Below are 27554 nucleotides of genomic sequence, written 5' to 3'. Positions count from 1 at the left end.
TGGGGCCATTTTGTTCCTAAGACAGGTGGCATGCATTGCTGAAAAATGCATATATTCTTTTCAATTTTTATTCAGTAGCCACCTGAGAGCTGTCATATCCAAAGTTTATAAAATTCTGCTGGGTCCTTCACTTCTTTCTTGGGTGTTTGTTTTGTTTTTTGGTTGGATTTGTCTAGAACTGACAGCTGGTACTTTGGAGGACCACAACTATTATAATTTTGCTGTCTATTTCTCACTGTAATGTGATTAACTTTTCTTTTTAAGTATTTAGATGCTATGCCATTTGGTGCATCCATATTGAGTATTGATAGTATTTTATGATCTGTGGTGCCACCTTAAAATTTTCTCGCTTATCTTTTTTTTAAACTATTTTTAATGTTATCTTGTCTATTTTTATCTGTCTTTAATGTTATCTTGTGTGAGGATGAAGATTGCCATCCCTTAAGATATTGCTTAAGTAAATTCTGCTCCAGCCTCTCATTTTAACTCTGTGTCTAATATTTGTTTCAAGTGAGTTTCTCTGTAAACAGCATTGTTGAATTTTGCTTTCTTACTTTGTTTTATTTGTTAGCTCAGCCATTCATATCAGGGCTTTGATTGTTAATTATTTTTTCCTCCAAAATTTCCTCTTAAGATTTTTTTCTTCATTACCCCTCCTACCATCTTGCTTACAAAAAATAGGTGGGAAAAGAATGTGATCAACATTACTAATCTATAAATGAAATGGTTGTACTCCTTTATACTTCCTATCTTTACCTAGCCCAGATCCAGATGGCCATTTCTTCTTTATGCTCTGCCCTTTGAAATTGAAGTTTGTTTTATTTATGACTTCCTTCTCTCTTAGAGATCTGTCTCTGCTTGTTTGCCTATAGAACTTAATGTATTTCTACACCAAATTCTGTTTAACCATCCTTTGCCAGATTCAAATAAGAGGTTCCTGTAAAGTTCAGATAAACCTATTTCATGGGATGGCCACTTTCTACCCCCTTCTTCCTGTCTATATATGCTTTTTTTGTTATGCACCCCAATTATAAGAAGTATTAATTCTTCTCCCTTTTTCTAGTTTTTTCCTACCTAGTTCTGGTTTCTTCCTTTTTATCTTCATCTTTCCTCTCTCAAAACTAGATTGACAGAACACAATTGCTAAAGATGGGTCCTGGATGTATTTAATTCTATCTATGACTTTCAAAGACTGCTATTCTGAAGAAACACTTGTCTCTTCTCCCTGTTGTAGCATATAAGCTCTTTATCATCATTCACCCCAATTGCTCAGATGTATTTGCCTTTCTAAGTTTCTCTGCTATTCTGTATTTGCCTTTAAAAGATTCTGGACTTTTGAATAAATAAATGAATGAAATAGCATTTACTAAGTGCTTGCTTGTGTTAAGTGCTAGGAATAGTGACCCAAAAAAAAAAAGGCTCCTCTGGCCCCTGTTCTCAAGCAGCTCCCATTTTAGTCAGATAGAAGGCATATAAAAGAAAATTCAGCTACAGGGCACATAGAAGAGCCCAGAAGCCCTAAGGGTTCAGCATTGAGGCAGATGGCGAAGCCCAGGGGTTCTTAGGTTACTTCATTAGGTTTAGATGACTGCCATGAATCTGTAGGAAGTGGAGGCAAGGCCAATCATATAAGGCCTGGATAGGAGGTAAGACTGTGGCAAACAACATGTCAAGTCCTGATGGTAATATCTCACTGGAAGGAACTGAGTTGTTTCATCCAAGCCATGTGAGCAGACACATCTCAAACTTGTTCTGGGATATCCTGGGACCAGGGAAAGAGGTGAGGAGGTAATGTTTCAAAATCTTTGAAAATCAGGATCAACTGAAATAACACATGTAAAGCAGTTTGCTACCTATTATTATTTATTATATTCTATTTATTAAAGGTCTATATTTTCCCCTATAGTTTTTCAGGGAAAGTTATTCTTAGTTTTAGGCCTTTTTTCTTTTTGAACATCAGATTCTAAGATTTTCTCTCCCATAATCTAATTATAGTATTATTTTATGAGATTCTGATTTTGGTTCCTTAGTACTTTAATTATTTCTTTATGGTTGTTTGAAGTATTTTTACTTTAACCTGGAAACTCGGGATTTGGGCTACAGTATTCTTGCCTGTTTTTGGTGTGGCATTTCTTTTAGGCAATGATCAGTACCAAATTTTCATTTTCACGAGGCCTTTTCTTAATATACCTGGACAATTTTACAATTTCTTAAAATGTATCTTTTTTTAAGGGGATATGAATTTCAGGGAGCCCAATGATATTTGAATTATCTAACCTTAATGTGTTTTCCAGTTATTTTTTTTATAGTAGATACCTTATATATTATTTTAATTTTTAAGTCTTCTGGTTTTGTTATTTGACCCAGCTATACAACTAGTTGACCTGTACCCCAGAGAGATTAAGGGAAGAGGAAAAGGTCCCATATGTTAAAAAAAAAATATGGCATTTCTTTTTGTGGTGACAAAGAATTGGGAACCATGGGAGTGCCCATAAGTTGGAAAATGACTTACTAAATTAGGCTTTATGAATGTAAGAAAATATGATTATGCCATAATAAATTATGGAGGGGATAAAAGACTTGTATCAGTTAATGCAGAGTGAAATGAGCAGAACAGGAAAATTATTTATATTATAACAACAATATTGTAAAAAAAGAAACCATTTTCAAAGACTCTCATCTCCACCGTAATGAATAATAATGATCTGTGATTCCAAAAAACTTATAATGAAGCATTCCATGTGTCTTAAGATGGGAGAAGGTAGTCCTGATAGACTGTAAAATATGATACCATATGATATAGATAACACCATGTAGATACGTAGAATGAGATGTTTTTGAATTTGTTTTGTTTGAGTTTTTTTTGAGGAGTGAGAGACCTTATCTTGGTATACAGTGTGAGAAGCTGGTCTGTGAAGCTTATGTAGTTTTAAAAATTAACAGTTTTTCATTTAGTTCTTCCTTGTTGCTTTGACTCTTGTATATAAAAAAGTGTAAAAACTCTGACTTTTGCTTATTAAAAGGCATTTTAAATTTCCCTTTCCTTCCCCAGATTCATTTCCTCATTTTTTTTTTGTTAACTTTATTTGTGCAAATAGTTTTCTACTATGTATAGTAGCTAAACTAATTCTCCCAGTGCCTTTCCACTTTAGTAATTCTCTCAAGTCAATTCTGCTATAATGGTGGTACTTGTTTGTAGAGTTAATCACATTTTCTTTCCCCCTATGTTGTAGAAGTCCTGAAATATTTTTATATGTTTTATCTAATACTATGAGTGAATTCTACTTGTTCATGATATTTACAGAAGATAGCAGCTTTAAGAAGTTACTCTGTTTTGTTGTGATTAGAATGCTGGTTGTATTCACTCTATCCCACTCAAAGACAGCTTTCTAAATTTCCATTCTATATATATATCTGTATCCTCTTCATAATCATTTGAGATATCAGCATTGTTTTTATAAAATTCTGTTTGTTTTTAGATTTGATTTCTGGAATTTTAATTAAAGATTTTCAATGACCTCAAGGTCTTTCACTTTTTCCTTTTTAGATTTTAGCAGTTCTTCAGTTTAATCTCTTACTTTTTCTGGTCTAGTCTTACAGGGTGAATGAAGGTTGTGGATTTTTGTTGTTGTTGCTGTTGTTTTTCTTTTTAATTTTTCTTGCCCTGTAGTGGTAGTAATACATTGCTGTGTGACTTCTAGCTGAGGGTACCATTAACAAAAAGCTATATGAAGCCCTTATTTATAATTGGTAAGATGTTACCAGTTGTTTTATGATAAAGCACTGGAGCACAATGAAAATGTTCATGTCGTCAGTCCATTTCATGTACATTCATGGTTTGTCTCATAATGGTCTTTACCATCTACACTAAAACATTTCCAGCAGATAAGGTCCAATTTTTTTGTTTGTTCTAATGTTCTTTGCCTTCTTGTGGTATGAGAATATGAAGTACCACCACTAGCTTCCATGTCTTCTTCCGTCATGACAATTTTGAGTAGAGTCAGTCTTGCAACCCTTTGATACCTCATCTCTTTCTTAGATACTTAGGAGAAGTTTTATCATGCTGATCATGGTCAGCAAATCAATGGTATCTCCAGATACCAACTGGACTGCTTTTCAAAATTCCTGCCAACTCTTCATAGTTACTGTAGTGGTCTTAGTTAAAATACTACTCATAATAGTGTTTTAGATTTATTCATTAAATGCCTGTAATTATTACAATGATAATTTTCCCCAATGAAGTTCCAAATTAAAATTTGTATCATATAATTATACTTTAAATGTATAAATTTTTATTCTATCCATAATTGCAAAATCTCTAAATATAAAACTAACTATAAAATAATTGTTAATATTTTATATAGAATCTTTTATAAGAATTAAAAGAAATAATCCAGCAATACCTCATGTGCTTGCTGTTATCTATAATACTTAATAATAAATTTCCTTATTTTACAAATTTTGTTGAATATAAATAATGTTTTTAATGAAATATGTTACAACTTGGAAGACGTTTAACGTAATCTCTCTTAACCACTAAATGGGAATCATTGATATAAACTAACATTTGGAGATTATCCCAGAGTGGAATTTGCCATGGGAATAATAGATTTCTCCTAATTATAGGTCTTCAAGCAGAAACTGTATGACTCCTTGCTAGGGATGTTTAAAGAAGGGATTCTTGTTGGTATGGCTTATAGTAGATGACCCCTGAGGTTTCTTCCAGCTCTTAGATTCTATGTAATAAAATATAAATTTATTTAAAAGCATTATTGAATTCATAAAAGTTTTTTGTCATGTACTATTGAGGTCTGTATAAGTTTGTGATGCTAAAAAACATCATTCATTCTTAGAATGTGGGGAATCACTGCTGTAGTCTGTTTGAGATATGAGACAGAAGCTGAGGGTAAATGATAGTTGAATTCATGGAAATAAATGACATATAGAAAAAGAGATGATAGAAAGAGCAAAGAAGAGGACCAAGACCAGTGCTTTGCAGAGAACCCTTTATAAGGGGTGGGGAAGAAGACAAACAACCACAAACGAAATTAAAGAGTGTTTAGAGAAGTAGAAGAACTAGGAAAATGTGGTGTCTAAGAAATTAGGGTAGAAGAAAAGGATGATCAGGTGTCATATGCTGCAGAGTTCAAATAGGATGAAGTCCAAATAAAATCCACTGAATTTGGCACTAAGAAAGTTATTGGTAACCTGTGATAGAGTGATTTTACAATGATGTGATGAATTTAAAAGCCAAATTGTAAGAGATTAAAGAGCTCAGATGGCTTGAAAATGGAAGTTTTAGGTACAGACACATTTTTCAAGAAGTTTGGTGGGGCAATGATATGGAGGAATAAAGAAATTATATGAAAGCTGGATAGAGTAGATGGATCAAAGGTCCTTTTTTTTCCCCTCAGGATTGGGGAGATCTGAACATATTTATAGACAAGAGGAAGACGACATTGGAAAGTAAGAGTCTGAAGATATGAAAAACAGAGAGAATGAGAATAGTTTCTGGAACACGATTGAACTGATAGGACAGAAGTCTAAAGTCTGCTCTGGCATTCTTATGATTTCTGAAATTACCAAGTTTATACACTAACATTTTATTTATTTGCCAATAATCCTGGCTATCAAATGAAACAAAACATGCTGGTAAATGGATTTTACCTAAGTGATTCCTGTCTTCTACCCACACTAAATGTACCAGGGCAGAACAACTTCCTTGTTGTACCAAGTATGGCAAGTGTCATTCATACTTTGATGACTCATTTGTCTCATTTGAAGAGGAGGAAAATGAATTGGAGGATAGTACTTAGAAATATTACCTATGCTTCTCCATCAAATGACACTTCAATCAGCTTGATGGAATCATTGGTGAAAGTATTGGCCTATTCATAAAGGTCAATACTAGTCTAGCCTTCCAAAACAAGTATTATAATTGTCTTAGTGGTGACATCCAGGAAGCATTTGGAAGGGACTAAGAAATACATTTTTCATATTCATTTTTTCAATTGAGTGTTGTAGGTCAGAGGTGTCAAGCTCCAGCAGAGGCTGGAATTAAATTAAAATGTAATTGGGAAATGTTTAACAAAATAAATAAAGATATAGTACAACATAGATAATGTTATGGTTTTCTAAGTCAATGTGTAGTGAGTTTGACACCATTGTTGTAGGCTATAAATACGTTGTTGGCCTGATGTAATGGAAAGAGCATTGGATTTGCATTTAGGGGCCATGGCTTTGAATCCCAAATTCAACATTTACTAGTTTATGATCTTGGGAAAGTTAATGTCTTTGAGCCTTAGTTTGGTTACCTGTATAATGAGCACAATGCCTTGAATATAGTAAGCATTTAATGAATGCTTGTTGCCTGTCTGACTGACTACGTGACCTCCAAGGTCCGTTACAGTTCTGAAGTTCTATGATTATGGAAATATTGATTCTTAAGGGACCACCTTTCCCCAGCAGATTCAAGCTCTGTCACTGACCCCTGCCTGACTGCTTCTTTCCCTCAGATTCATGAACTGATGTGCTACCTTTCTTACATGTGATTGCTTTTCTCTTTAAGTCAGAGGTAAACTTCTCCCCTAAGTTGACATCTCTTTCCTTAACTTAGGAAATGTATAAACTTAGCTAATATATAATTTATCTGATCCTGCCTCTAATAGGGGTTCCTGAAAGGCTTGTTAAAAGGATGAAAATAAGGAAAGGGGGCACAAGAATTCTAGACCAGAGCTCCCTAGATCCTTTATCTACCTGTGTTAGTTATCTTGGCTATTTCTGCTGTGTGTCTTGAGACCTTGAGTTTTCTGTTTCTTATCCCTTTCTGTTTCTTCCTGTCAGCATCTGGACAGTGTTTAGCAAAGGAGCTGCTCTCCAAATGGGGAAGAGGAAAAAAAATCAGTGAATAACAGTGAAAAGTAAAAAGAAAATTGTGGGCAGTACAATCTGTAATGATAGTAGCTTTCTTTTACCAAATAGAAATACCAGAAGTTTGCAGCAGGGGGAGCAGCCCACTTATATAGGTTTAAATGTCTTTCCACTGCTGACATTAACTGCCCTGCAGCTGTCACCAGGATAAAAAACCTGCAGAAATGGTTTCTCCTAGGGCTAAAATGGAGAATTCTTACTAAAAGCAGATGCTACCAGGTATAGACTTTTTTCTCTTTAGCTGTTCTAAGCATTTTGGCCACTTTTTTTTTTTTTAAACAATGGCTAGCATATAGCAAATGCTTAAAAAAATGTTTGTTGACAGGCTTGTTGTTTCCATTTTAGTAGCAGATCTTGGGTCAATTGCTGGAGTCAGTTTTTATAAAATTTCCATGTTGTACTGACTAGGAGCATGGTGGTACACCTTGATAGTAACAGGAAAATTAAGAAGAGGTCTTATTAGTGGGAGCAGAGGAAGATAATGAGTTCAGTTTTGGACAGGTTGAGTTTAAGATGTCTACAGGATATGCAATTGAAGATATTTAAGAGGCATTTTGACATGTAAGATTGACGGACAAGAGGGAACTTATAATTGGAGAGTAAATCTGAGAATCATTTATATAAAGATGATAATTGAAACCATGGGAGCTGATGGGAGCACCAAGTAAAACAGCTTAGAAGGTAAAAAGAAGAGTGCCCAGGAAGGAGCCTTGGGGACCCCCTCTTAGATCCAGTAAAGGAGAAGGAAAAGGAACAATCAGACAGGTCGAATGAGAGAACCAGGGATGAAAACCTAGAGAGAAAAGAATATCAGTAAGAGGGTGATCAGCAGTGCCAAAGGCTACAGAGAGGTCAACAGGGATGAAGATTGAGAAAAGATCATTACATTTGGCAATTAAGAGATCATTAACAACTTTGGTGAGAGCAGTTTTGGTTGATTGATGAGGTCAGAAGCTTGACTGCACAGAGGTAAGAGAGTAAGAGGACAAGAAGTCCAGGTACCACCCATTGTTTAAACCCTTTTCAAGGAGTTTATTCACAAAAGAGAGGAGAAATATAGAACAATACACATGGGCATATTTATAGGCAGTGTAGATAGGCACCATTAGATAAAAAGAGTAGGAATGATGGAGCTAAGTGCTGCAGAAGACAGGATAGAATGGGATCACTTGAATACATGTAGAAGCATTTGCCTTATCAAGAACAGCCACCTCTTCATGTGAAACAAGGATGAAGGAGGAAATGGTGGCAGAAGGTATCCAAGTAGTATGAGATGAGAATGAGGAGAGAAGTGGGAGCTCTTGACAGATGGCCTCATTTTTTTTTTGAGTAAAATTTGAGGCAAGATTCTCGTATGAGAGTGTGAGGGAAAGAGAAGCTGTGGAAGGTTTGGGGAGGGCTAAAAAAAGTTTGGAAAAGCTACTGTGGTCAGTGGGATAGTGCATCTTTTCAGGAGTTATAAAAGGATTACCTTGCCACTGTGTAAGTCCATTTGAGATTATGTAACAAACTTCTAGTGGACCCAGTATGTGTGCTTTTATGATTTTCTCTACCTTCATTCAGTAGCAGGAGAGTAAAATTGAAGGCAGAGGAGAGTGGGAGTAACCCAGGTCTGGAGTTTGAAGGGTCAAACTTCCATAGGATAAAGGAGCAAGGGACTAGAGAGAAATGGACAGCAAAGATTTGATCTGGTGTATCAAGGGGTCAAGATGGGGAAGAGAAGAGAGTGTAGCTAGTGCCAGGATACTGGCCTGGGAAAGAATTGAGAGATGGATGGACTGGAAATTATGGCAAGGTTGAAGAATATATTTTAGAGTTCTAAGACAGAGGGAGATGTGAAAAGACAACAGATCATGGTCAGATAAAATTATTTCAGTGTTCATGAACATACATATGGAACACATGTGGGTGATGGCAAAATCAAGGATATGACCGTCTCTATGTGTGGTTTAGGTGCGATGGAAGAATAAGTCATGGAAAATGAGTAAGTTGAGGAATCAGGTGCTATTCTACCTTCTATTTAAATACTTAGCCTTTAGCATCAATTCCACCTCTTTAACTCAAATCTTCAGCTGTGACTACCATTAATAAAGGCCAGAGTTCTGGTTATAACTAGTAACATTTTCCTTTCATGTCCTTGAGCTCCAGGAATAGTTTTCTTTCATTCGATCTTCATTCTCCCTAAACTAGTCTACTGGCTGTTTGCCAATCTTCATTTGCTGCCTTTCTGCATGGTCAATTTTTGTAAAGGTGTGATGTACAGCTGATGAAAAAGTATACTCCTTTCTATTCTCATTCATTTTTTCCCAAAAATCTATCATATTTAACATTTCTAAAATTCTGTTCATCTCCTTATCTTTTTCTTATTTATTTTATGATTAGATTTATCTAGCTCTGAGAGGAGAAAGTTAAACTCTCCCACTAGTATAGTTTTACTGTCTGTTTTCTCCTGTAATTCATTTACCTTTTCCTTTAAGAATTTGAATGCTTTGCTATTTGGTGCATATATATATTTAGCATTGATAGTATGTCATTGTCTGTGGTGCTTTTTATCAAAATGTAATTTCACTTATTATCTCTTTTAATCAGGTCTATTTTGCTTTTGCTTTGTCTGAGATCTGCCTTTTTGCCTTTCTTCTGCTGAAGCATAATAAATTGTGCTTTAATGTGTTTCTTGTCAACACAATATTGTTGAATTCTAATTTCTAATCCATTTTTGGCTTCTGTTTTACAAGTCAGTTCATTCCGTTCAAGTTCACAGTTATGACTTTTAATCTGCCCTTCCTCTTATCATTCCTTTCCCTCTTTCTCATCTTTTTTTCCCTTCTACTTTACTATTGGGTAAAATAAATTTTTATACACAACTGAGTGTGTGTATATATTCTTCCCTCTTTGAGCCACATCAGATGAGAGTGCAGCTCAATTGTTGCCCGCTTCCTCCACCCCTCTGTTTTCCCCTTCACTGTAAAAACTCCATCTTGTGCACTTATTTCATGTGAGATAATTTTCCCCATTTTACCTCTCCCTGTGCACTCCTTTTTTTCAGTTTTCCATTTTTTTTCCAGATCATCTCAACATAATTAATTCACATCTGTGCCCTCTGTCTAGACTCCTAACTGCCCTGATAATGATAAAGTTCTTAGGAGCTAGATGTATCATCTTTCCTTATAGAAGGAGTTTAATCTTACTGAATCCTTTATAATTTCTCTTTAATGTTTACCTTTTTATGCTTGCTTCTCTTGAGTCTCATATTTGAAAGTTTTCTATTCGTCTCTGATCTTTTTATCAGAAATGTTTGAACGTCTTCTGTGTCATTAAATGTCTATTTTTTTTCCCCTTTAGGATTATGCTCAAGATTTTGCTGAGTGGGTTATTCTTGGTTATAATCCTAGCTTTTTTTGGCTTCTGAAATATCAAATTCCAAGCCCTCTGCTCCTTTAACATGGTCAATTTTATGTGATCCTGAGTGTGGCTTCATGGTATTTAAATGATTTTCTGGCTGCTTGAAGTATTTTCTCTTTGATCTGGGAGCTCTAGAATTTGGCTATGATATTCCTAGAGTTTCTATTTTGGAATCTCTTTTAGGAGGTCATTGGCAGATTCTTTCAATTTCTGTTTTACCCCCTGGTTCTAAGATTTCAAGACAGTTTTCCTTGATAATTTCTTGAAATATGGTGTCTAGATTATTTTTTTTTCGTGGCTTTCAGGTAGTCCAGTAATCATCTATCCTCAATCCGTTTTCCAGATCAGTTGTTTTTCGGATAAAATATTTCACATTTTCTTCAACTTTTTCATTCTTTTGACTTTGTTTCATTATTTCTTGATGTCTCATGACATCATTAGCTTCTCCTTGCCCAATTCTAATTTTTAGGGAATTATTTTCTTTGGTGGATTTTTGTACCTCTTTTTCCTTCACCAAAAATTGATCAAAGGGTCAGTTTTGCTTTTTCAGCAGTTCTTTTTGTCAGTGCAGTTTTGTACTTTTTTTACTATTTGTCTAATTCTGTTTTTTTAAGGAGTTCTTTCCTTTAGTGAAGTTTTGTACATCTTTTACCTTTTGGCCAATTCTGTTTTTTATGATTTTTCCTTAAGTATTTTTTTGTGCCTCTTTTGCTTAGCAATTAATTATCTTTTCTTATTTTTCTTGCATTGCTTTCATTTTTTTCCCCCAATTTTTCCTCTACTATTCTTATTTGATTTTTGAAATAATTTTTTTAGGTCTTCCAAGAATTCTTATTGGGCTTATGTCCAATTTGCATTTTTTTCCTTTGAGCCTTTGCTTTTAGCTGTTTTGACATCATTTTCTTCTGAGTTTATGTCTTGACCTTGCCTGTCACCATGCTTTTTATAGTCAGGTTCTGTTTTTGTTATTTATTCATTCTTCTAGCTTATTTGTTGACTTGAAATTTATATTAAAGTTGAGTTCTGCTCACTTGGGGTAGTAGGCAGCACTGTCCCAAGAATCAGGCTTTTTGGGGCTGCTATTTTCATAGCTACTTCTGAGCATTTGGATTCTCTTGGTGCTTCCAAGATGATGTGATCAATAGAGAGGTGTGGTCATTGTTTTTGTTCACTGGTTTTTATCCAGGAAAGGGCCCTGATATCTTGTGGCCACAGACGTTATTTTTTCATAGGACCCCTGTCCCCTTGTGACTACAAGTACCATTGCTTCTCAGGGCCCCTACTCCTCTGTTACCAAAAGCACTCCTTTCTGCCCTGAAACTGTAGCTCAGAAATGGGTATGTCAGTGGAGTTGCCAAATAGCCTGGTGCTAGTACTAGAGACCCCTTTAGTCCCTCTGACCATTTGCCCAATTCCCTTACCATCTCTGGGCTGAGAGCTCCCCAGCATTTCTGTTGCTGCCAAAATCTCCAATAGCTGATTTTACCATGCTGTGCACTTTGGCCTAGTCCCAGTGCCACTGCCACAGACCTCTCCTTCTGATCTCATAAGTTGTCTTGGGTCCAAAAATGTCTCACCCTGCCCTTTTATTGATTCTGCAGCTTCAGAATTCAATTTGAGGCACTAATTTAGTGTTGTTTAGGGGGAGTGCTAGGAGAGCTTGGCTGTAGTGCTTCCTCTATTCTACCATCTTGGCTCTGACCCTGGAAGTACCCAGGAGCTTACATTCTAATGGAGACAATAAATTCTTATTGAGAGGCAGCCAGGTGGTGCAGTGGATAGAGGACCTGAGTTCAAAATCCGGCCTCAGACACATAACACTCGCTAGCTGTGTGACTCTAGGCAAGTCACTTAACCCCAAATGCCTCACCCAAAAAAAAAAAATTCTTATTGACTGACTAATTGACTAGTTAGGAAGGAATCAGGAAAGGCTTTAAGCAGAAGAAGATGCTTTAGCTTTGTCTTAAAGGAACGAAGAGCAGGACTCTTTGAAGTAGAGGCAAGGAGAGAATGGATTTTAGGCATGTAGAAATAACCCATGGAAATGAGAAGTTCCTCTATGAGGAATGGAAGAAAAGACAGTTTGAAATGGATGGCAGGTTGGATTAAAATCCAGAATCCTACAGTGTGTTGTTTACAAGAAACACATTTGAAGCAGAGGAACACACACAGAATAAAGGTCAAAGGCTGGAGTAGAATATATTATGCTTCAGCAAAGTTTAAAAAAAAAAAGCAGGGCAGCGATCATGTTCTCAGACAAAGCAAAAGCAAAAATAGATCTAATTAAGAGAGACAAGGAAGAAAACTGTATCTTACTAAAAGATACCATAGAATATGAAGAAATATCAATACTAAACATATGTGCAGCAATGGTATAGCATCCAGATTTCTAAAAGAGAAGTTAAATGAGTTTGAAGAGGAAATAGACAGTAAAACTATACTAATGGGGGACCTCAACTTTCCTCTTTCAGAATTAGATAAATCTAGCCGCAAAATAAAAAAGAAGGAAGTTAAGGAGGTCAGTAAAAATTTAGAAAAGTTAAATATGTTAGATCTCTGGAGAAAATTGAATGGGGATAGAAAGGAATATACCTTTTTCTCAGCAGTACATGGTATCCACTAAAAATTGACCATGTTTTAGGGCATAAAAACCTCACAATCAAATGCAGAAATATTAAATGAGTCTTTTTTAGATCATGATGCAATAAAAATTATTTAATGAAGGACCATAGAAAGATAAAGTAAAAATTAAAGGAGAGATTAATAAAATTGAAAGTAGGAGCTGGTTTTGTTGGGAGGGGGGGACAATAAAATAAAGCATTGGTTAATTTGATTTTAAAAAAAGAAAGAAGAGAACCAAATTGCCAGTTCCAAAAATGAAAAGGTTGAATTCCCCACCAATGAAGAGGAAATTAAAGCAATAATTAGGAGCCGTTTTCCCAATTGTATGCCAATAAATCTGACAATCTAAGTGAAAAGGATGAATATTTACAAAAATAAATTGCCCAGATTAACAGAAGAGGGAATAGAGTAACCCCATCTTAGAAAAATAAATTAAACAAGCCATATGTGAACTACCTAAGAAAAAACCACCAGGGCCAAGATGGATTCACAAGTGAATTCTACTAAACATTTAAAGAATAATTTCAATACTATATAAACTATTTGGGAAAATGGATGAAGAAGTCCTGCCAAATACCTTCTATGACACAAATATTGTAGTGATTCCTCACCAAGGAAAAGCAAAAATAGAAGAAGAAATCTGTAGGCCAATCTGTAGAAATCTGTATATTGATGCAAAAATTTTAAATACTAGCGAGGAGATTACAGCAATGTATCACGAGGATCATACACTATTATCGTATGGGATTAAACCAGGAATGCAGGAGTGATTCAATATTAGGAAAATCAGTATAATTGACCACATCAATAACAAAAGCAACAAAAATCATGTGATTATCTCAATAGAGGGAGAAAAAACTTTTGCCAAAATAGAGTACTCATTATTATTTTTTTTTTAAAGGATGCAGCAGTGGACACCTCTTTGTCTCTGAGTGGAGCAGGCCTTTTTTTTTTTTTAAGGGTGTACCCATTACTATTAAAAAAACACTACAGAACATAGGAATAAATGGAACTTTCCTTAAAATGGTAAGTAGTATCTATCTAAAACCATCAGCAACCATTATCTGTAATAGGGATAAGCTAGAAGCCTTTCTAGTAAGATCAAGAGTGAAGCAAGGATGTTCATTTTCCGCACTAATATTCAGCATTTTACTAGAAATTTTAGCAGTAGCAGTAAGAGATGAAAAAGAAATTGAAGGAATTAGAAAACAAAATTATCACCCTTTGCATGTTATATAGTGGTATACTTAGAGAATCAACTAAAAAACTAGTTGAAATAATTCACAACTTTAGTAAAGTTGCAAGATGTAAAATAAACCCACATAAATCAACAGCATTTTTTTATACTACAAGCAAAACCCAGTATGAAGAGATAGAGCAATCCCTTTTAAAATAATTTTAGACAATTTAAAATACTTTGTAGTCTACCTGCCAAGACAAACCCAGTAATTATATGAACACAATTATAAAACATCTTTCACACAAATAAAGTTAGATCTTAAACAATTGGTAAAATATTAATTGCTCATGGGTAGGCCAAGACAATATTATAAAAATTACAATTCTATCTAAATTAATTTATATTGTGCTATACCAAACTACCAAAAATTATTTTGTAGAGCTAGAAAAAAAATCATCACAAAACTCATGTGGAAGAACTTTGGTTCTTTTGGTCAAGAATATCAAGGAAATTAATAAAAACAAATATGAAGGAAGGTGGTCTAACTGTAATCTCAAACTGCATTATAAAACAGTAATCATCAAAACTATATAGTACTGGCTAAGAAATAGAATAGTGGATCAGTGGAATAGATTAAGTAAACAATACTGACTTTTGGGACAAGAACTCATTATTTGACAAAAACTCCTTGGAAAACTATAAAGCAATTTGGCAGAAACTAGGTATGGACCAACGCCTCATACCATATACCAAGACTAGGTCAAAATGGGATACCATAAACAAATTAGGGGAGCATGGAATAGATTACTTGTCATATCTATGGATAAAGAAAGAATTTTTGACTAAACAGGAGGCACAGAACATTACAGGATATAAAATGGATAATTTTGATTACATTAAATTAAAATGGGGTTGCAGAAAGAAAACCAATGCAGCCAAAATTAGATGGAAAGCAGAAAACTGGGAGGAGAGGGAAGGGGAGAAATCTTACAACTTTCTCTGATAAAAACCTCATCTCTTATACATGTTAGAGAACTGAGTCAAATTTATAAGTCATTCCCCATTTGATAAATGGTCAAAGGATAAGAACAGGTAGTTTCAAAGATATCTATAGTCATATGAAAAAATGCTCTCACTCACTATCAATTAGAGAAACGGAAAATTAAAACAACTTTGAGATACTACTCATACCTATCAGATTGGTTACTATGACAGAAGGGGAAAATAACAAATGTTTGAGGGGATATGAGAAAATTGGGACTTTGAGTGGAGTTGTGAAACTGATCCAACCATTCTGGAGAGCGATTTGGAATTACGCCCAATGGGCTATATAAAACTGCATATCCTTTGATATAATAATACCTCTTCTAGGTCTGTATCCCACATAGATTTTTTTTAAAAAGCATGGGCAGTGAGGAAAGGACCTATTTGCACAAAAATATTTATAGCACTTTTTTTTTCTATTGGCAAAGAATTGTGAATTGAGGAGATGCCCATCAATTGGGGAATGGCTGGGCAAGTTGTGGTATATGATTGTAATGGAATATTACTGTGCTATAAGAAATTATAAGCACTCTGATTTCAGAAAAACTTGGAAAGATTTATATGAACTGATGCAAAGTGAAATGAGCAGAACCAGGAGAACATTATGCACAGTTAACAGCAGTACTATGTGATGATCAACTGTGAATGACTTAGCTATTCTTAGCAATCCAGTGATCTAAGACAATTCCAAAGGATTCATGAAGAAAAATACTATCCACCTCCAGAGAAAGAACTGATAGAGTCTGAATGCAGATTGAAGCATACTATTTTTCACTTTCTGGTTTGTTTGTTTTTCATGGTTTTTTTTCCCCATTTTGAGTCTGTGTTTTCATTCATAACATAACTGATATGGTATACATTTTACGTGATTTAACATGTATGACTATATCAAAATTGCTTATCTCAGGGAGGGGGGAGTTGAGAGAACAAGAGAGAAAATTTGAAACTAAACAAAATTTTCAATGAATGTTTAGTGGAGGAAAATAAAATATTTTTTTAGAAAGGGTAAACAGAAGTGTTTGTATTTCATCCTAGGAATAATCAGAAGTCACTTGAGTTGATAGGAAGAGGTATCACATGGTATAGGATGGAATTCCCTCTCAATTAGGAAACTTGTGAATTAAATGACTTTTTTATTTTTTATATTTTATATTTTTTTATTTTTTACTTTCATATTGTTACATGATTCCTTAGTTTGTTAGTTTTCTGTCCTGCCCCAGTCTCAAAAGAAAGCAGAAAGAAATATAGATATATATAGTCTTTCCATCACCTCAAAAAATAAAAATTCAAACCCCAAAACAAACCACACCTAAAATTCATAAAAGACAATGTCTTTCCTTATGTAACTTGTATTCCATGTGACTTCTGCCTCAATAACTGTATCACTAAAGGGCATGCCAGAATATCCTCTGTCACTAAGGGGCACACCAGAACATATCATATAGACTGGGAAAGTGTGAGGGTATCATCCTTTATCCAGAACCTGTGCAAGCATGCCATCATGAAGCTGGCTTATAATACTAATGGAATTCTCCAGGAAACAACATTTTGCCATGATCTTCCACAAGCCCTCATGACTGACAGTATCAAAGGTCTTGGTCAGGTCAATGAACATTGTGTTCTGCTCCTGGCATTTCTCCCTAGAGTTGTCAGGCAGTAAACATCATGTAGGCTTGGCCCTTTCTGAAGCCATTGTCTATCAGATAAATGACCATATTCCAGGTGAAGGATCAGTCTATTAAGGAAGACTCTGGAAAAAATCTTGCCAGCAATGACCACGAGAGAGACTACACCCTGTGATTGTCACAGGACAACTTGTTTTCTTTTCCTTTATAGAGATGGATAGTGGAGGCATCTTTGATTTCCTGAGGGATAACCTTCTCTTGCCATATAGCCTGGAAGATTTCAGTCAGCTTTTGCATGAGCAGTGGTCCCCCTGCCTTGCAGATCTCTGCTGAGACGGCATCCATGTCAGGCATTTTGCCACAGAGAGAGGCCTTATGGTATTTAAAACCTCTTGTTCAGTTGGGAGTTTGGCTAGAAAGGGATTGACTTTGGCCTGAGGTATACAGTCAATAGCTTTACCATTGGTTGATGATGGACTGTTGAGAACTCTGTGGAAGTGTTCAGCCCATCTCTCCGGGATCATATGTTTATCACTAATCAGTGTGCCTTTGTCAGCATTGAGTAGTTGAGATGAACCAGAGGTCTTTGGCTCATAAATATCTTCAGAGTATCATAGAAGCACTTTGGATTATTACTATCAGCATAATACTCAATCTTATGTGCTTTCTTACTGAGCCAAGCATCCTGTATCTTGTAAGCTTCATTTGCACTTTACTTTTGGTGGACTTAAACATTGCCTCCTTAGAGATGGACAGGCTCTCCAGCTTACACAAGACAAGTTCTCAGACAGAGGTGAAGAAGCAGCACCAGGACACTCTCAAGGTCTCATTGAAGAAATTTACTTTCAATTGTAAGACATAGGAGATGCTGGCATAGGACCACCTAGCATGGCATGCCCACATCAAAGAAGGCACTGTGCTCTATAAGCAGCAGAATCACAGTGGCACAAAGGAAATGTGAAATGCATAAATCTAGAGACATCTCCAGCCCAAATGTTCAGACAGGTTATTTGTGCCTGACCTCTGGTAGAGCCTTCTGAGCTCACATTGGACTCATCAGCCACAGTAGAACACGCTATTCCTTAATTCCAACATTGTGGTGTTGTACTCCTACAACACATCATATAGATTATTAGAGACAATTCCCCGTGACAAAAACACCCCATTTGGGTTTGGCCATTAAGAGGATGTTGATTACCTTTATGAAAATAATTTTGGAATATTGAGGATGAAGATTATTCTAAAAAACTGGTCCTCTGTGCTTGTCACTCTTGCTAGTCCTCATTTCACGGTGGGATCCTTTCTTTATAAAGATGGCTCTTGGGACTAGGTTGGAAGCAGACCCATTGGTCTGAAGGATGCTGTCACCCGGGAAACATGTCAATTTTTATCAGCAACTTGGATGTTAGGTTCATCAAATTTTCAGATGACACAAAGGTGGGAGAAATAGCTAATATGACAGGATTCAAAAAGATTTTAACAGCCTCCTAGAATACTACGTTGAATGTACTCAGATGAATTTCCATATGGACAAATGTAAAATGTGATATTTGGGTTCAAAAAATCAGCTTTATAAATACAGATTTGGGAAAGAAGCATGGTCATAGAGCAGCTTGTCTGAAAAAGACTTGTGTGTTTTAATAGATAAAAATTTGGTAAGTCAGCATATTCATGTTATTGTTCAATCATGTCCAACTCTTCATGACCCCATATGGAATTTTCTTGGCAAAGATACTGAAATGGTTTGCCATTTTCTTCTCTTATGGATTAAGGCAAATAGAGGTTAAATGACTTGCCCAGGGTCACACAGCTAGTGAGTGTCTGAGGCCAGTTTTGAGCTCAGGTCTTCCTGACGTATATTGGCGTTTTCATGTAGGAACTAGAAAAGCTGATTTGATTTTTAGCTGCATTAAGAGAGGAATAATTATGGGGCAGCTAGGTAACGTAGTGGACAGAGCACCAGGCCTGGAATCAGGAGGATCTGAATTCAAATCCGGCCTCAGAGCAGACACCTGACACTTACTAATTGTGTGACCCTAGGCAAATCACTGAACCTCAATTGCCTCACCCCCTCCCCAAAAAAAGAGGAATAATTTCTAGAAATGAGAGTGGTTAGTCCCTTTGTACACTACCCTGGTTAGACCACATCTGGAGTATTGTATTTAGTTCGGGGTTCAACAGTTATGAGTGATAATTAACTGGAAGGCATCCAAAGGAGGTCAACTGAGATGGTGAAGGACCTTGAGCCTTTGTCTTATACATGGAACATTTGAGGAGTCTGAGTATATTTAGCCTGAAGAAGAGAATATTCAGAAGCTATGATAGCTATATTCAAGTATTTGAAGGAATTTTATATAGAAAAGGGATTAGCCTGGTTCTGTTTAGCCTTAGAAGGAGCAGTAGGTGGCATTACAAAGATAAATTCAGGCTTGCTGTCAGGAATAACTGCCTAATATTTAGTTGTCAAAAGTAGAAAGGCCTATTTTAGAAGATTGTGGGTCACCCTTCATTGGAGGTCCTTAAGCAGAGGGTGTACTGTACTCTGCCGTATAGCAGTTAGACTAAATCTCAAGTATTGGAACACAAAAGTGGTGTTCAAGTATTTCTTGGGGGAAAGGAATTAAACTTGTTGTTTTACCTTGGGAGCAAGGGGTGAAAGTTGCAAAAAGGCAGATTCATGCTTGATGTGAGGAAAATTTCCTAATACAGCTGTCCATAATTGAAATGGGTTCCCTAAAGAGGTGTAATGAGTTCCCTCTCACTTGAGATCTTCAAGACTCTTGATCACAGATGACCATATTGATGATACAGAGGGGATTTTTGGTCAGAATGACTCTGAGATCCCATACAACTATAAGAGTCTGTGAATCTAAGAAGATTATTCTGAAAGTTGTGTGAAGAATGGGTAGGAAAGATGGGAGACCTAAAACAAGGAGGTGATGATGGTTGAAACAAAGGTGGTGGCAATACAAGTGAATAGAGGAGGTTGAATGTGAAAGATTTTGTGAAGATTTATTAGCCAGGGTTTGTGAACTAATTACACATGTGGATCAGGAGGATGGAAGAGTTGATGGCCTCAAAACTTTGAACCTGTGTGATTGGGAGGATAGTACTAAATACAGATTTAGGGAGAAAGATTTAGTTCAGTTTTGGACATGTTAAGTGTGAGATGTGGAGATAGCCATGTGGATATATATTCAATAAGTCAGCCAACAAGCCTTATTTAGGAGCTTACTCTGTGCCAGGGCTACACTGAAAATGTGCCTATTTACTTTCTCCCCATCCTTTAAAGCCCAATTCAAATATTACCTGCCTTCCCTTATCCTTCTCAAGGAGATAATGACCTTTCAGCCTTACAAAGCAACTGGTTTTGTACTTCTCTAATGTACTTATTGATGTATGTTACATGTCACAGCCTCCTAATAAATTGTGAGCTCAATGAGGGCAGAGACTTAGACTTATTTAAAGTTTGGGTCCTTAAGAACCTAGTCCATTGAATACATGCCATTTTGGAGTGGGGGAGGGATGAGATGGGGAGAAAATTTGGAACTCAAAACATTGTGGAAATGAATGTTGAAAGCTAAAAATAAATAAGTCATGCTGTGAAAAACTAACTTTATTTCCTTTCATCTTATCCCGTCCCCTATTTATTCTGTCCTCTCTTTTGACCCTGTCCCTTCTTAGAAGTGTTTACTTCTGATTACCCCCTCCCCCAGTTCCTCCCCTCTATCAATCCCCTGCTCTCTTGTCCCCTTCCTCCACCTATTTTCCTGTAGGGTAAGATAGATTTCCATACCCAATTGAGTGTATATATTATTCTGTCCTTAAGCCAAATCCGATGAGAATAAGATTCACTCATTCCCTCCTCCCCCCCTTCCCCTTCACTCAAAAAGCCTTTTCTTGTCTGTCTTATGTGAGATAATTTACCCCATTTTACCTCTCCCTTTCTCCTTCTCCTAGCATAATCCTCTCTTACCCCTTAATTTTATTCTCCAGATATCACCCCTTCATCTTCAACTCACCCTGAGGCCTCTATCTATCTATATATATACATACATATAATTTTTCCCTCCAACTACCCTAATACTGACAAAGGTCTCATGAGTTACAAATATCATCTTTCCATGCAGGAATGTAAACAGTTCAACCTTAATAAGTCTCTTGTGATTTCTCTTTCCTGTTTGTCTCTTCATGTTTTTCTTGAGTCTTGTATTTGAAAGTCATATTTTCTGTTCAGCTCTAGTCTTTTCATCACGAATACTTGAAAGTCCCCTATTTCACTGAATGACCATTTTTTACCCTGAAGGATTATACTTAGTTTTGCTGGGTAGGTGATTCTTGGTTGTAATCCTATCTCTTTCACCCTCCAGAATATTATATTCCACGCCCTGTTATCCCTTAATGTAGAAGCTGCTAAATCTTGTGCTATCCTGATTGTGTTTCCACAGTACTTGAATTGTTTCTTTCTGGCTGCTTGCAATATTTTCTCCTTGACCTGGAAACTCTGGAATTTCGCTACAATATTCCTGGGAGTTTTCCTTTGGGGATCTCTTTCAGGAGGTGATCAGTGGATTCTTTTCATTTCTATTTTACTCTCTGGCTCCAGAATATCAGGGCAGTTTTGCTTGATAATTTCTTGAAAGATGATGTCTAGGCTCTTTTTTTGATCATGACTTTCAGATAGTCTAATAATTTTTAAGTTATCTCTCCTGGATCTATTTTCCTAGTTCAGTTGTTTTTCCAATGAGATGGTTCACGTTGTTTTCTATTTTTTCATTCTCTTGGTTTTGTTTTACAGTGTCTTGATTTCTCATAGTCATTAGTTTCCAATTGCTCCATTCTAATTTTTAAGGAAATATTTTCTTCAGTGAGTTTTTGGACTTCCTTTTCCATTTGGCCAATTCTGCTTTTTAAGGCATTCTTCTCCTCATTGGCCTTTTGGACCTCTTTTGCCATTTGAGTTAGGCTATTTTTTAAGGTGTTATTTTTTTGGGTCTTCTTTAGCAAGCTGTTGACTAGTTTTTCATGACTTTCTCGCATCGCTCTCATTTCTCTTCCCAGTTTTTCCTCTACTTCTCTTACTTGCTTCTCAAAATCCTTTTTGAGCTCTTCCATGACCTGGGACTGATTCATATTTTTCTTGGAGGCTTTGGATGTAGGACCTTTGACTTTGTTGTCTTCTCCTGGTTGTATGTTTTGATCTTTGTTACCAAAGAGATTCTATGGTCTGACTTTTTTTGTGCCTTTGTTTGCTCATGATCCCAGCCAATTACTTGAGTTATAAACTCTTTGTTAAGGTAGGGGTCTGCTTCCAATGTGGAGAATGTATTGTCCCAAGCTTTGGGGGTTTTGTGCAGCTGCTTTCAGAGATACTTCTAGGGACCTGTAAGTTTTCAGTTCTCCCAAGGTGGTGTGATCAAAGGCAAGGTGTTTGCTCCTTTCCTGGCCTTTGCTCTGGTCTATGAGTGACCACAAGCACTCTTTTCTGCCTTGGAACTGGGAGAAGGATACCCTCTCCACTGTCACTCTAAGCTCCACCATGCCAGCACTCCTCCTCGCCCCAGGATCACCACCCAGAACTGTGACCCAGATTCAAGCACAGGCACAACAAGAGAATCCTGCCTCAGCACCAGCAACAGATCCCTGCAATCCCCTTCTGATCAGCCACTCAATTCCCCTTCAGTCTGTGCGCTGGAAGCTCAGGAAGCAGCCACTGCCCCGGGGCTACAGCCAAGGCTGGGGCTGGGACTGTGCTTCTCTCACATCACAATCACAGACTTTTCCTACTGACCTTCTAAGTTGTCCTTGGTGTCTGTGGGTTGAGAAGTCTGGAAACCGCCACAGCGGCCTGGGATTCAGTCCTCTGAGGCCTGCTCTAGGTTGACTGAGGCCTGTTTTGCCCACCCGCCCAAGCTGAACTGTGTTCCTCTCCCAGCCAGGCCTGATAGAACTTTCTAATCACCCATCCAGGTTGTCTTCGGCTGGAAATTTGTTTCATTCTGTCTTTTTGTAGGTTCTGCTGCTCTAAAAGTTGTTTAGAGTCATTTTTTTACAGGTATTTGGATGAGTTTGGGGGCGAGCTCAAGCAAGTCAGGGCTTTTACTCTGCCATCTTGGTTCGCGCGCCCCCCCCCATTCCTCTTTTTTTTTAAACAAAAATCAAATCTATGGCATAGTGAGCTGATTTGGTTACCAGTTAACGTATGTTGTTTCTCTAAATGCAGATATTTGAAGACTATTACAATGGATTCTACTTCAATTATCTCCCTCTTCCTTGAGTATGTACTTCTAAGATCTTATTTGGGTGACTGTATTTAGAATGATCTTGGAAGATATAAATATACAATTTAAGGGCTAAGAAAATATCATAGGTTGCTATTTTTGAAGGAAATACTGTATTTTAAAAGACAATTATTTAATCACTTGGCATTCGTACAATTCTCCAGGTAATCTCAAAGTTAAAGTGCTTGAGACATTGTGTTTAAACACCCATGAACCCTAATTGAGATTGGTTGCTGTTGCCTTTATTTAGATGAAAATTCAGGAGATGGTGAATTAGATCTTAATGGAATTGATGACAGTGAAATCGATAGGGTAAGCTATTTTTATTCTACTCTTATACTTTACCCTTGAAGAAGAAAATGCTTTTTAATTCATTTCTGTAAATTATATGTGACATACTTCCCAGGTATTTTTACTTTTGTTAGATTCAGGACAGTGCTGTATCTCAATGATGCTTTTTGCAAATCTTCCCAGTAGATTTACTTGTTTTTTAAGTAAGGCTACAGACCAGTAGGGTAATGTCATTCCAGTCATAGTGGGAGTTCAATATGTTAAAGATTTTTTTTTTGCTTTTTTGTTCTTGAAATACTTAATTTGGTTTAGAATTCTTGAAATGTTTTCATAATATAGACACTTGCACATAGTATATGTTGCCCATAATATGTGTTCAGTCCATTTTTGTTGACATATATCAAATGTCGTGGTAATATCTGTTCTTTCAATTTGTTTTGCTGTACTTTCCATCATTGAGAAGTTAGGAATCTTGTTAACACCAGGGGTCTATTGTAGTTTCTCTGATTACTGATTGTCATGATGGTCTTTTGCGATACCATCTATTTTCATAGCATCAGGAATACTACTGTAGTGCTCTGTCTTCCTAAGGTAGGCTCATTAACTCTCAGAGCCTCAGAAATACCAATCAATGTTATATGACGCTGACTTGGTAACCAAAAAGTTTCAATGCCTTGTCCTAAGTCCCTGTTATACTACCTAGGAAGGTGGACTCTGGAGCAGTTAAAGTCACAAGTGAGGAACCATCGATAGGAGATTATAAAATTGCAAGAATAAAATTTTAAAGGTTGGATTGAGAAATATAGTTCAAAAGTAGCAAATACAATTTTTTTTTTTAGTACCAAATAGGTCAGATACGATTAGAAATGTGACTTCAGGGAACATCTGATTTTAAAAAAAGATATTTCTAAGTTAATTGCCCAAGTAATGTTTGACAAAACCAAATTTAATCATGTAAGATAATATGAACCACTTCCTCAAATCATCTCTTGTATTGTTAATCAAACAGTGCATGCTGAAATTTTCCACTACATTTTTGTTTTCCTCTAATTTTGTTTTCAGTAGAAATTCTTTTATAAAGTACTTTTTTAAAAAGAAGAGAAAAATTGAAACATAGTCCTTATGATAGTTGGTTTTGTTCCCAAATATACTTTCATATGTTTCATGAAAGTTTCTAATGTGTTTTTTCATTCTTGTAAATGTGAGGTCATTATCTGCTAAAAATTATCTATTTTCTTTGGGTTTTGTTAGTTCTAGCTTTCATTATGCCCCATTAGTATCAAGTTTGTACCTAGATCAGTTGTTCTTGATTTGCAGAAATGCCATGTATACTTTAGTACGGGAAGGAATATGTTTAGTATGGGAGTGAATATATGTGAAAGTGTCAAATTAGCAATTTTGTTCTTGAAGATGAAAGTTGGGTCCACGTTTCCAGATAGACTCCAGATATACTTTTCTCTTGTGTTGCAGTCCCATTTCGTTCCTTTAATGACTTGATATATTCAAATATGCATTTTGTTTATAGTTTTGAGATATGTTAAAATTCTATTTGCTTTTTAAAAGTTAATAGTTGGAATGAAATTGACTTTATTTTGTCCTCAGTATATTCTCAATGAAAACGAAGCACAAATCAAAGCTGAATTGTGGATGAAAGAACATGCTGACTACGTAAAAGAACAAAAGGGTAAGCAGTTATTCCTAGTCACTCTCCAAATATGCTACGAAATATTGTCTAATTCTGTCATTCATGCTGGTTGCTTTTTTCATCTTTTAGAAAAAGAAGCAAGGATAGCAAAAGAGAAGGAACTTGGCATTTATAAGGAACACAAGGTAGAAAACATTCTAATTTGTTTAAATAGATCATCTGTTTTCCAATAAATCTTCAAGTTTACTAGAAAAATATTTCTCTATTGAATTTCATTGGCATGGCCTTAAACTTGTAAGGGTCTTTTGTTATTTTGTTATTTGACTAAAGAATCTGTTCTTCCAGACTTAGAGCAGTATTTCACTGACACTAGAAAGTGTAACTAGTAATGCACAGTTTGGTGGCTATGTTATATGCTGTGTATTCCAGATTTCCCCAAAGAAAATACCTCTCAGGCAGTGAGTTACATTTATATGTGCTGGCTTGCACTAAGATCTTAGTGGTTTTGGTAATTGATGCAAAACTAATTTATCCTGGGGCAGTTTATTTATCTATTTTAAAATTGGGTTTTTTTATGAATTTAACTTCAAATGCCAACAAAACTAATTTTAACATATGAATTCCATAATAACTTTTCAGTTGCTCATTTTTTAATCTGCTTCTTTCTTTTTAGTGGGAGGCAGTTTTAGGTAGACTATTATTATTTAATATGTATTTGGCCTAGATAATTATTAGAAGTACCAAGAGCATTGTCAATGATTTTTCATTAGTTTGAATCTGCATCTTTGGCCCTATGACCTACAATTTGAACTCCCTTACTGTTTGGAATGTCTAGTCACTTGGTTTATTAGAACCTGTTGAAAGGATGTCATCAACACAACTCTTGATTGCTAGTATATTTACTGTTATTTATATCTTGTCCGCATCACTGTTTTTATGTTTCAATTAAGCCAAAGAAATCTTCCAAAAAACGGGAGCCAATTCAGGCCAGCACTGCAGGAGAAGCCATTGAAAAGATGTTGGAACAAAAGAAAATCTCAAGTAAAATTAATTACAATGTACTAAGGGACTTGAACAGCAAAGGAAGTATGACCCCAAAGAGGGAGAATGAGCAGCCTAATGATAGCAGCAGAACCAAGAAATTGGCACGTAGAAAATGTCCTGCAAGTAGGACTCTAGCAGACCCTCTGAGCAGCAGCATGGGAAAAAGGTATTATATGAATTTTTTTTTTAATTTTTATTGCCTTGTTAGTATCATAAGTTAGGGAGAGTGCCTCCAAACTAACCTATATAGCACTTAAGGGTCTTATTTGAGTAGTATATGTACATTCTCAGTGCTCACAGATGCTTGGCTTTTTCTTTTAGAACTGACTAGCTGCTTCACTACTGACACCAAATTTACCTCAGTAGAAGTGTTTAGATTTATTCAGTGAAATTTGTGTATAAAAATAAATTTATTCTTGATAATGTGGAATTTGCTTTAAATTAAATCTGCTCATCTCTAAGGAATAATATTGGAGACAGGAAACCTTAGTCCAATTTCTGACTTCACACTATGGCTATATGTCCTTGGGCAAGTGACTTCTATATATAGAGAATGAAAGGGGTTTTTGGACTACTTAATTCCTGAGTTCCCTAAAATACATAATTCTGTGCTCCATCTCCAAGCATATGTGTGAGCTAAATGAGAAACTTTTTATAAATTAAATTTTCTTTTCTTTTCACAAATATCTATCTTTTCTCCCTCCCACTTCTTCCCCTTCTCCATTGAGAAATCAATAAAAATGTAAATCCTGTTATAAATATTCACCTCTTTATCAGGAGATGGGTAGTGTGTTTCATCATGATTACTCTGGAATTGTGGTTGGTTATTGTGTTGATCAGAGTTCCTAAGTCTTTTAAATTGTTTCTCTTTATAATATTGTTGTTATTGTATAAATTGTTCTTCTGATTCTTCTAATTTTACTCAGCATCCATTCATACCGTTTGTCCCAGATTTCTCAGAAACCTCATTTCTTACAGCACAGTGGTATTCCTTCATATTCATATACCATAACTTGTTCAGCCATTCCTTGATTGATGGGTTCCCCCTGAGTTTCCAATTCTTTGCCACCACAAAAAGAGCAGTATAAATATTTCTGTGTGTATGGGTCCTTTTCTTCTTTCTCTGATCTCTTTGGAATGCAGATCTAGTTAGTGGCATGAGTGAGTCAAAGGGTTTAATAGTTTAATAGCTAAGTTTGTATGCATAGTTCTAAATTACTTTCCAGAATGACTAGATCAGTTCACAGTTTCACCAAAAGAGCTTTAATTTGCTTGTTTTCCCACAGCCCCTCTAGCATTTGTCTTTTTTCGCTTTTTGTCAACTTTGTGAATCTGTTAAGTGTTAGGTAGAATGAGGCAACCAGATGGTACAGTGAATAAGCACTGAGCTTGGGGTAAGGAAGACCTGAGTTCAAATGTAGTCTCAAAGCTTAGTAACTGCGTTACCCTAGGCAAGGCACTTAACTTCAGCTTCAGCTTCCTCAACTATA

General features: G+C 36.0%; 1 protein-coding gene across 1 annotated transcript in view; it reads left to right on the top strand.

Moving 5' to 3' along the window:
- Window positions 1-27554, top strand: part of BRF1 (BRF1 RNA polymerase III transcription initiation factor subunit) — a 168554-nt gene that overhangs the window by 109120 nt on the left and 31880 nt on the right. Inside the window, exons 12-15 of the mRNA XM_027848972.1 lie at window positions 23335-23396; window positions 24978-25059; window positions 25150-25205; window positions 25971-26230. Of these exons, the coding sequence (XP_027704773.1) occupies window positions 23335-23396; window positions 24978-25059; window positions 25150-25205; window positions 25971-26230 (460 nt within the window). The remainder of the gene's footprint in view (window positions 1-23334; window positions 23397-24977; window positions 25060-25149; window positions 25206-25970; window positions 26231-27554) is intronic.

This window comes from Vombatus ursinus, unplaced genomic scaffold (genome assembly GCF_900497805.2).
Source record: "Vombatus ursinus unplaced genomic scaffold, bare-nosed wombat genome assembly UNPS02007284.1, whole genome shotgun sequence".
Lineage (NCBI taxonomy): Eukaryota > Metazoa > Chordata > Mammalia > Diprotodontia > Vombatidae > Vombatus > Vombatus ursinus.
The sequence above is the reverse complement of the archived record's forward strand: the minus strand, read 5'-3'. Positions and strand labels throughout refer to the sequence as shown.